The following is an 11,135-nucleotide window of genomic DNA, read 5'->3' on the forward strand; positions in this document are numbered from 1 at the left end:
CGTACGACCGGCATTGTGCATTGCCCCGAGTGTTCTTGCATAAAACTCAACTCCAGTGAAAAATGCTTGTGTAGACTTATTCAGGAAGAGGTTTGACATTTCTTTTTCAACTCTATTGAAAAGAAAAAAAGTCCATCGTTAAGCATTGTATGATTCAGCTGCTTTTCAATGTGAGTAGATATTTAATTGAAATTGGAACTTATGGAAATAAGATCTAAGTCCTAATAAATCACAGAACTCTCGAAAAAAATATGCACATGGCAAGTTAACGGAGCATCATAGGGCAAGAGCCAACTAAGACAGCGTGGAAATCATGAGAAACTCTTCATGACCGCATTATATCCATTTACTTTCTTGATAGGAGCAATGATTCCTCTATGTTTCACTGAGCACAGACATGAACTACTTGCATTTTAGGAGTTGTGACTTGTGATCCCTACGGTTATGGCATTTGATTTACTTTCAAAGAGTCAACGCATTTTAGGCATCTGTTGGAACTGTGTTGGAGAACTGCATTGAGTACATTCCCGTCACAAAGATGAAATTGAAATACATTCCTGATATTTTCCAAGCCGTATGTTTTCAATGATCCATGTAACGATGACCTCAACATCAAGCAGCAAAATTCAATACCTTAGTTTACAACATCAATGGCTATTTATCATGGTGTTGCAGATCAATTTCCCAAGCAGATGCCAGCTGCAATAGAAGCTGTTCAGGTGTCGCTCCTTCCCATTCGTCCGAGGGGTCCAAAGTTGAGGATGTCTCGTGTAAGTTCAACAATAGCTCTTTCTTGACCTCCATGGGAATATCCACACTGTTAGGTCCATTCTCCAGCACCATTTCCAACACCTGGCGCAAACAAAATAAAGTCTTGGTTGATATTTCAAGGCATTGAGTGGAAAATAATTACAAAAACTGTAGACGAATAGAGAGACAGACCATAGGATTCGAGAAACAGCATAAGTTGCTAAAAGAGAAAAACAGCAGTCATTACAATTTTGAAGCAAATCCAAATACTTATCAGATACGAAAATATCTTAACAAAAGGGGTAACTGGAAAGTAAAAAAAAAAAACACAGAAAAGATATCATCACGGATATCTTCTGAGTGTAGACATCGCGTATGAAGAAATAAGGCAGATAACATCCCGAGAGTAGCAGGAATTACCTGTTGTATCCATAATAAACAAATGTCGAACAAGTTCTGCTCTGGAAGAAACTGTGCAATGGCATGAAGTATCTCACTTGCCACTTCAACGGAGAGTTGATCGATAACAGGTCCTGATCTATCCATCAGCTTTACAAGTAAGAAATCATCCCCGGTGGACAAAACTTCTGCATACGCCGAATCAGTATCACCAACTTGAAGGGCATCCATTGCATTACTCCAAGCAGCCCAGACAGGGTCCCGCTCTTGCCTAACATTTTCATCTCCAATAGCTTCTGCAGTAAGCTCAGGGATAGCCACTCTCGCTGTGCGAGAAATTCCACCATCCTCCCCAGCTACTCGAATTGCTTCTAGTGTAGCTTCATCTTTCGAAGCTTGCCAGACGCTTCTGGCGGAAGGCCCTTCACCATGCCTAACTGGTCCAGCACCTTTATCCCAAGCTCTCCTGTTGCCTACATTTTCACCTTCAAGGTCAGGTTTAGACATTCTACCGTCAGAGGATCCACCACCCAGAGCTCTTCGTGAGCCATTTTGCCCACTTTTGGAACTAGTTAATGGGGGGAAATCCCAAGTCTCAGGTACATCAGATCTCCACAATGGATTTCTTCCCCTGATGCTCGAATTAGTTCCTTCAGATTGAGCGTATCTTTCTCCCAGAGAAATCCGACCATCACCACTCCGTCCGAATTTCGCACTTGGGTAGTCAGCAAAGCCATTAAGTTTCCCTAAAGGCCGACCAGATGCTCCTTCAAACCCCAAGGAAAATGTAGAACCTCTCCTCCCTGATGATATTGACAAATCTCGCGCCATGTCCTCCACAACCCTTTCAAGACCTCTGACTCTGTTTTCTAGAGTCACCATGCTATTATGAGATCCACCCATAAAGTCCTGCAATGCAGAAAAACAAGATATCAATAAAGGATCTGCACAAGATATATTTTCCTAAGTTTGATAGGAGACATGCCTGCAGCATACTCATGAGATGAGCTTGTTGCCTCTCCAACTGCAGCAACTGCCTTTGGATGCCCATCCAGTTTCCTTTATTGCTGACCATGGATCCTTCAGACTGACCATCAGGTCTGGCAAAAGTTGGTCGGTCTGAATATGACCCCCTCTGACTCATTTCAATCTTATCATCATCTAGGGCTCTCGTTCTGGAATCTTTTCCATTTATCCTGTCATCCGGCCATCGATCACGTGCAGGGTCATAGTCATCTCTTTGCTTTGAATACATACTAGCCATTCCACTGTCAATGTTACCATATCTATCATTAGAAGCTCCATGAAATTCATCCAACTGATTGTTACCCAAGCGATTCATCCTTCCTTTTACATCTATGCCATTTACCCCTGATCCATCCTCATTATTACTATTTGAAGAATCAAGATATCTGCGGGGTACAGCTACCTCTACAGGTAAATCAGTGGAACCTTGTGTTTCCAGTTTCTGGAAAAATTCTGGATTAAGGTCTTTATCAGTTATTGCTGGTGCCTTCTTCTTCAATATGACAACTGCTTTGTCTTGAATGCTACACCCTTTGGCCTTAGAGTCCGGAGTCAGAGAAGTACTGTTAGAAGAATCCTTCAGAGATGGCTCTTTTTTCTCGCAAGGGTTCATGTTTTTCCGGTCATCTTTCTCCAACATCTCGATTGATTCAGGATTCTCATTCTCTGAAAAATAAAGAGTAGACCATATCATTCACTAGGAAAATAAAAACTGGAATTGAACAGGTAATGCATGTAGGTAGCCTTCCAAGTTTCTGTACCATGAGAAACGGACTTTTGTTCATCAGACCCTCCATCTTCTTTACCAAAATTCTTCTTCCACAACTGCAAAGCCTCCATCATGCTATCTCTCACAGGCTTTATCTGTATAAGTATAATATATTCCTTATCAACAATGGCAACTAAACATGGTTCACAATCTCTTCTACAATGAGCAACATATTATCTGAAGTATTGGTGAACTATCCATACAAGCTGCAAGTCGGAATGCTGACAACTGATGCCCGTTCAATGTATCGTGCAATAGCCAAACTTGCAGGAACAAATGACTAATCTGAAAGCAAGAGCCTTCACATGACCAAATTTGAACAACATTGCTCAACACTCAAATTGTGTCAAAAACCGCTCAAGACCACCCAGCCATGGACAAAAAGCTAGGGATTCTAGTGATACCTTTCTTAAGTAATAGACATTCTGGATTACCCATGTCGTTCTTCCATCTCTGAGATAACCTAATCGTAGCATCTAGTATGCTATCTTTACTGAGGGGTAAGCCTGCAAGGATTACGGATTTGAACTTTGGACAAGTAAGATAACCATTTCTGTCATGAGATGATAAACACTAGATACTGGGTTAGTTAATTGTCACATACATTTTTTAAGAAGGCACCTATAAAATTTCTAGCAATTTTTTTTATCAGTACTCAATAGCTTAGCGAGTCGGAATAAGAGAGTGGTGAAAAAATGGATTTGAAACCCTCAAGTTACATCCATAGATATTCTTCCATTGACATGATACTGCAGATAACTGCTCTCCTGCAGCACTCTGGTTTAGCTTATAGAAAGTAAAAGGAAGCACCAGTCGTGATGACATGATAAAACTGCTAACACTTGTAGACTGGAGAAAACAGTTTTGAGACCATTTAATCAAATGAAGCCAGAAATCAATGAAAGAACAACACAGAGAAATAGGCTCATCATGGATTACATGATCTAATTAACTTCTTTCTACGTCCAACTGAAACTACTTCCACTACAGATCCCTACAGTGTTTCTACTTACCTATAACGCCCATTGAAGACTCATGCAAGCACAAATGAAATTAGACTTCTAAACAAGTGCTGTATCACAATGACCTACCTTCCGCAGAGCACTACAGCACTAAAGATCTTGAGGTTTAAGCAAATATTGAGTCCATAAACCTACCTTGTCAAAGCGGCAACCCTCAAGTGCAGTTATTGTATTAGCAGCTCCATCCGTAATCAAGTCACTTGAATGCAATGCCAAGGCAGTCAAAGCCTCAGCTGCAGCTTTTCGTGTTGCCCAATCTGCACTGCCAAGGCATTCATGAAGACCTTGAAGCAAAGACTCCATGCTCTGCGGAGCAATAGCCCCAGCCTGCATGAAGCTCTTTGATATGAGAATCTTGCTTTCTACTTCTATGAGAAAAGCTAAGGACACCTTATTTATGGTCCAAAATGCTACTTCCTTCAACAATTCCAACTTAGAAGGAGACTGAAGTCAACTCATCGAAGCAACAAAGACAGGTTAATCCAATTAAAAGAGAAAAAGAGAAAAAAAAGGTGAAAGAACATTAAATCACTGGCTCGTTGAATGCATGTGTTGAATACCTTGTGTTTACTTGATGAAACATAAAGAACATTTCTGCATGCATCTTACAATCATTTGCATTCAACAAGCACTAACAAAAGACTCATTTTAGAGCTTTAGGTTTCATATACCTAAACCCAGAATATAGCCATCATTCCAGACGGACAGATATTATTCTTGATAACGTTTCCTTCTGTTGACAAACATTGCAATGTGTATGGATAGCTCTGTCATCAAGTATAACGGACAACTTTGCTAGTATAACACAACGTATGCAAATCCATTTAGAGTTCATTATAAGTGATGATAATCATAGTTGACCTTCTAGAATTATATTTAATATTTGTGATCGATATATATTCTACCGAAATCTAGCACCACCAGCAGATCACATGCAGAGGAAAATGGATAGTCAGAATCACACCCAAACAGGAACGTAAGGAAGTTTCCACTCGTTGCCATGAATAATCAAATGGATCTCCTTTTCTAGCAGTCCGAATTTCATAACTCTTTCCCCTACATTTCTTGCTTTAAGACATTGAAATTATACTCCATTGGGTAATCAGTCAAATTAAGTAATCACAAGCAGACATCTGTAGAGTGTAGACTATTTCCATTTGTAAGAACTCACAAATCCATACCAGATAAAAACATTAGCTTGCATTATTTTATTAAATACAACTCCCATGAAAAACCAATCGCATTGAAGCAAACAACAAGCAAATAGTAGCGCATGTTGAATATGTGCCTATAAGTGCAGAATGCAATTTCTATTGGAAGGAACTCAAGCAGCCAAATCCCTGGGGTTGCGTATTCTTTAAAATCAATACAGCAGCATTGTACAAACCTGTGACAAATTCGACACGACAGGCAAGAGTGCAGCCTTCGCCAAGAAATTAGGGTTATTTAGGAGCTTGCAGATCCGGGGACACATCTTCTGAAATGCTGGCACAGGTGGATCAGCTGCGCACTCCACCACCTTTGCCAGGCACGATGCTGCCCCAGATTGCACGCCTTTGCTCTGTTCCCCCATCGCCTCGAACAATGGCTTCACGAATAGCCCCACCACGCCCTCATTCCTCAAGTACTGTGTTGACAAGGCACCAACCGCATCCTTACATGCATCTCTGATAACACAGAGCATGTTTAGGAGGAGAAGAATGAAAATAAAAGCAGGGATGCATCAAAATAGGGGCAGACACCACTCTATCCATTTCATAATTCGAGCTCAACTATAATGCAAATTGACTTTACATGCATAGGCTCTTGTCTATGAACACCAAATCTCATAATAGCGTTCAAAGTTGGAGAGGTTGGCAGGGGCAGCCGCTCCCCAGCCCTAAGTTGTTTGACAAAAAAAGAAAAAAAAGAAACGATGGTTCAGTAATTCTACTTCCCCCAATGTTTGAGAATCTTAGTAATCATGGAATATATCCAAGCCCTTTACATCACATCCCAGGCAATAGGAAATTTAACAACAAAATGCAAAGCCAAGCCAATCTTGACCCCGACAAGGAAAACTGGTCGTACAGCACCTGACGCCAGAATCGTTGTCCTTGAGCCGCCGACTCAGCTGGGCCACGACTTTGGTCAAGTGGCTGAATGTATAATCCGGGTGGCTGGACGCCAACACGGTGACCAAGCGAATGGACTCCTTCTTGACGGAGGGCTTGGAATCGTTGCAGGAATCGAAGAGGCAGTTGAGGAGCATGGGGATGGCGTCGTGGGAGACGGACTGGATGGTGGACTCAAGATCGGAGACAGCGATCTGGTGGGTGTCGCGGTCGGAGAGCTTGGACAGCGAGGTGAGGATCCGCTGCTTGAGCTCGACCATGGCGAGGTGGGAAGACACCGACGAGGGGGCGCCGCCGCCGGGGGCCGCATTGGCCGCCGCAGCCGCGGAGGAGGAGGAGGATCGGGACACGGGCGGCGCCGGCGAGGATTGGGCAGAAGGCCGCGAGGCGCGGGAGGATTTGAGCCCCTGCGAGCTCATCGCGGCGGTCCAGCCCAAACTGCCGGTCCAGATCGATAGGGAAAACCGTCAGAAGGAATCAGGCACCGATTCGCTGTACTGGAACGGAGAGGTTTAACTGGAACAGGACAATGCAGAGAGAGAGAGGTGGAGTGAGAGCGAAGAAGGGTTGAAGATGATGGAGAGAAAAAGCGAGAGGAGAACTCTCACATGGAGTGGAGAAGTCCAAATTCAGATCTGCTCCCTTTTTTTTTTTTTCGCGTTTGTATCTTTCTTGTTTTTGAATTGTGATGACGAGCGAGCGGTGATCTGTTTTTTTTTTTTTTTTTAGATCTCTCTCGCTCCCGTGAACGTTACTACTTCGAAATGGGCCCGGGTCGGGTAGTCCTTGTCGGATTAAGATATGTTTTTGCCTTCCCGCTTACTTCTCCAAGATTTTTCAAGATAGTTGTTGCACTACTTTACTTGCTTAGTCCAATACAACACACTCCTCTTTGATGGTTTGTTGAAACTTATAAAATCGACGTGCGTTCGTGCGGGTAAATGCTTGTCAAAAGATAAAATGGTAGGGCGAGCAACGCGCCCGATTCAACTTGAGAACCGACCTAGGTTCGATTCGAGACCTGTTTTCGGAAGAGTCGGTTGAAAATCTAGAAACCGATCAAGTTCAGTTCGAATTTATTCCTTGATTGAGCCTTGAATGTATTAGTTCTACTTGGCAATTCAGCCAACAACTTATCCAATTTCCGGGTAGAACCGGTCGTGATCTTAGATTTTTTCAAAAGAAAAGTTGCTTAGCGTAATAAGTTAACAACTTGAAGTGAAGAAAAAGGCAACTGAGACAAATGCACAGCTTCACTACCTACTGGTCTTTTTCTAAAAGATGACAGAACTAAATAGGATATTGATAAAAAAAAAATCCCCGAATTTTACCTTAATGTACAATGTTGTCCCTAAACTTTCTATTTGTTAGATATGGTTCACAACTTTTGGAGCATATTTAACTTAATCCGTGGAGTGTATGAAAAGATTCGGGGTTGTTCTTCTATTAATTCAAGTTCAAAGATTATATTGAACTTTTTCTTATAGTTCAAAGACTAAATTGAGCATGTACCAAAATTTCAACGAGCACATTATATAGTGTGCTACAATTTAGGAATCATATTGAACAAATGATAAGTTCAATGATTGTATTGCATATTGGGGCAAAATTGAGGGACCATTTGTATTATTTTCTCAACTAAAAACTCAAAACAAAACTTATAATTACAAAATTAGAAACCATAGCTCTAGCTTTTAGTTAAAACTCCTTCTTTTCTTTCATTTCTTTCGTCGCTCTCGTCTCCTAAAAGAAGGAATTGCAGGCAAATAAGAAAAGAATGGGCCGGTTCCTAGTTGGAACCAACTTGGGATATATATTTGGTTCCAACTTCCAAGTCAGTTTCAGGGGAGGGGTCCGTTCAGTGCCTAGTTCCAAAATGGAACTTACCCGTAACAAATAATCGACATGATGGGACAGTGTCCAATCCCAATGACGAACCTTTTATGATAACGAAAATAATAATTAAAAAAAAAAACTGAATTTCATGGACGAAATAACTACTAATACTACCAAGTTACATAATAGAGAGTAGAGATTTAGAAATAGTTGTTTTGCAAATTGATTTTTTGTGGACGACCCTTTTGCGAAACGAAATGATGAGAGTATATGAGAGGATCGATAAACTCATATAACATGTCTACATGGTGATCTGATAGTTTATCTCCATGTAATGCAAGAGGACAGAGAGGCTTTTGGGTAACTTTCTTCCAATTTGTTCATTTTCTATCTAGCCGTTACTGTAGGTTAAAAAAATGAAAAGCGACGAGAAGTCACAACAGTTTGATGGCGTTTGTTTGTCTCGTTCCAACGTGCCTCTTCGACAATGAGGGGGCTAAAACTTAACTAGGTTTTAGCCCCCTACCATAAAGGTAGGGGTGACATTGATGGATCTGGGCCGTCCATTTTAAAATGGATGGCCCAGATTCATCCACATCATCTTTTAAAAGGGGGGGAATTTTTTGGCAGGAAATTTTAAAATTTTAAAAAAAGCGATGTGGATCAATCCGGGCCATCCATTTTTTATTTGGACGGCCCAGATTGATCATGTCACCCCTAACATTGCCAAGCAATGTTAGGGAATCTGGTTCCTGCAAAACACAAGTACAACGTCGGTCCACATAGAAAGCAAACTAACGGCAATTTCAGATCAAGAAAAAAGGTAAAGAAAGGAGTTAATTTCTAGAATGAAGAGACCCGCCGGCTTGCGGGTTAAGTTCTTTGAATCGACGCCATAACATAATTATATCATCGTAACCCAAATTACTATGCACTTGTACATGGCACTCGACTTATTGGAATATATATGTCTTATTGCATTATTATTCTTGGATGTCTCCGAAGATACAAACAGAAACATAACCAACATCGAACAAGAGATACCCCGCATGGAAACATTGTAGTCTCTTCTAGTCTCATTGATCACTCGCCACGTTACAAACTTAAATTCACGCTTAGATGATCCTTACATGAACATTCCGCGATGCTTTAGGGAAGGCCACCATAGACATAGCCCTCTGTAAGTAAATCGAATGATCACCACCATGACCATCGGCTTCGTTGGAGAGATACAAATTGAGCTCTTGCATGGCACGCCCATTATACATCAAATACCTCAACAGATACATTTCGTTAACCGTTCCTCGGAAACCCTTCACCTCCACCACCTTCAATGTTCGGAGGACGCACTTGTAGAGCTTATCTATATCGCCGGACCAAAATCTGCTCGGATCGAATATGAACGGCGGTTGATAATCCTGAATAAAAAGTTGATAAAATATTAAAAATTCATGTAGATATCTCAGTATGTAAGGCTTCTTTTCTTTGAATGAGATATGCAAGGCTGATGTGTGCACTTGCAGGGAAAGTTCTTGGGGGCTCATTTGGAGGGTTAGGGTTTCCAGAAAAGGACAACTCTTGAGGAAGAAGGCAATCCCCCAAAACTCATCCCGGTGCATTGCAGTGTTCAAGATAAGATGCCGCACGTTAAGAGGTGATTGCATTCTCAAGGGCTCCTCCCCATTTGGAACAACATGATGAACATGATCATATCACTATTATACGAACATTTGACGTCTCGCAATAATCGAAAATTGGAGATGGAGGATTCATTTAAAGTAAACCCTAAAGTACTAGAAACAGAAGGTGTGCATACCTGAAGTATGAAACTACAAACTTTCAAAGCCCTAGCGCAGTCCAAGGATGATAAGAGTCTCTGAAGAAGATGGCCATTGGAATCTTCGAACTCCGACTCGAATCCAAAGTCAAGTTCAGCCTCTTCCAACTGCTTCATCAAAAGCAACTCGAAAATCCCTGCAAACTTTGAATACTTGAAAAACCTCAGGTTCGGTGCCTCGATCCCAAGCCACTCTTGATCGAAATTGCAGTTATCAACCACCGATGTCTTCAATGCCAAATCCCTCTAAAAAATGCTCAATAGCTCGAGTTTCCAACATTTTTTCAACCTCAAGCTCTCCAAGCGCGTACAATTCATCAACAGGTCATTCAGGGTGGACATTCTCACAGCAATCTAGTTGAACGAAGATGTGAGATTCATCAACCAGGTTGGGTTGAAACTGCATGCGAACAGTGTCAATGTCTTGAGACTCGGCGTGCCATTTTGATAAACTTGCACGGGAGATCGAACTCCGGTTCGTGATCCTCCATATCCTTCTCATCCCACGTCAGATCAGAAAAGTCCAGTTTGAACACCCCGACATTACAAGAAACAACGAATGAAATGCAGTTTTGCACGTCAGGTTCGAACTCATGAGGCTTCGATAAACTGAGCATGAACCTTCGCAGGACAAGTTCGGTGGTGTAGTCATTGAGCTAGTGCCGGATGAAGGCGACGAACTCGAGTCTTTGAACACGTCGAGTTTTGACAGGCACATTGCCCTTAACGAAAAACCGCCCGTCGAACTCAATGTTCACCATCGAACGCCACATGCAGCGCTACCGCCGGGACAGCACACTCGTCCTCGCGGCTTCCTTGAAGGGCAAGAGGGAAATGATGGTGACTATCAGAGCGTCTGTCAATTCGGAGAACATGTCCATGATGATTGAGATTTCCTTCTTGAAGTAGCATAAAAGTCTCGGTTTATGCACTTGTTCGATTGCTTTTTGGACGTGCATATAAGTGAGGAGCCAAAAAGGCACAAAGCAGGAACGATGTCTTTCAAACATGTGTCACGGGCCAGGAGTTTGTGATCGACCGTGCAATGACTCGTACTTCCTTTGTATTGCTGGAGCGCCCAAGCTAAGCCCTTTTTGTCTTTGATTCATCTTCGTAGAGAGAGACGCTCTAGGAGGAATGCTTTGTGATATTGATTTGTGGATGATCGAATGACAAAGAAAAGAGCCCATCTGAAAGAGTTCCATTGAAACTTTTAGGAAAAGATTAGGAAAAGAAAAGGGTTCGGCCTGGGAAAAGACAAGGCGTCGTCGTCTTATACAAGAGTGTGCCTCGGGAAAGAAAGACAGGTGGCTGGTCTAGAGCTAACCATTGAAAGCAGCATGCCTGGCTGGATTCAAGGAAAAAGACTCGCTTCAGTGATC

The 11,135-nt window shown here is 42.0% G+C and overlaps 1 protein-coding gene across 1 annotated transcript; it reads right to left on the reverse strand.

Moving 5' to 3' along the window:
- Positions 1–460: 460 nt before the first annotated feature.
- On the reverse strand, positions 461–6,681 carry LOC115749990 (microtubule-associated protein TORTIFOLIA1). The gene is made up of 7 exons (XM_030687062.2): positions 6,042–6,681; positions 5,354–5,633; positions 4,102–4,293; positions 2,937–3,039; positions 2,135–2,841; positions 1,171–2,058; positions 461–852 (listed from the first exon to the last, which is right to left on the reverse strand). The coding sequence occupies exons 1-7, from the start codon at positions 6,497–6,499 to the stop codon at positions 655–657; spliced, it is 2,826 nt and encodes a 941-aa protein (XP_030542922.1). The 5' UTR covers positions 6,500–6,681; the 3' UTR covers positions 461–654.
- Between the last annotated feature and the right edge of the window lie 4,454 nt (positions 6,682–11,135).

Source organism: Rhodamnia argentea, chromosome 2 (assembly GCF_020921035.1).
Source record: "Rhodamnia argentea isolate NSW1041297 chromosome 2, ASM2092103v1, whole genome shotgun sequence".
NCBI lineage: Eukaryota > Viridiplantae > Streptophyta > Magnoliopsida > Myrtales > Myrtaceae > Rhodamnia > Rhodamnia argentea.

Excerpts from the sequence above, each read along its gene's own strand:
- LOC115749990 (XM_030687062.2), bottom strand. The coding sequence starts at position 6,499 with ATGAGCTCGCAGGGGCTCAAATCCTCCCGCGCCTCGCGGCCTTCTGCC. Across the intron at positions 5,634-6,041 it reads GACAACGATTCTGGCGTCAG|AGATGCATGTAAGGATGCGG; the intron begins GTGCTGTACGAC and ends CTGTGTTATCAG. Across the intron at positions 3,040-4,101 it reads AGGGTTGCCGCTTTGACAAG|ATAAAGCCTGTGAGAGATAG; the intron begins GTAGGTTTATGG and ends ATACTTATACAG.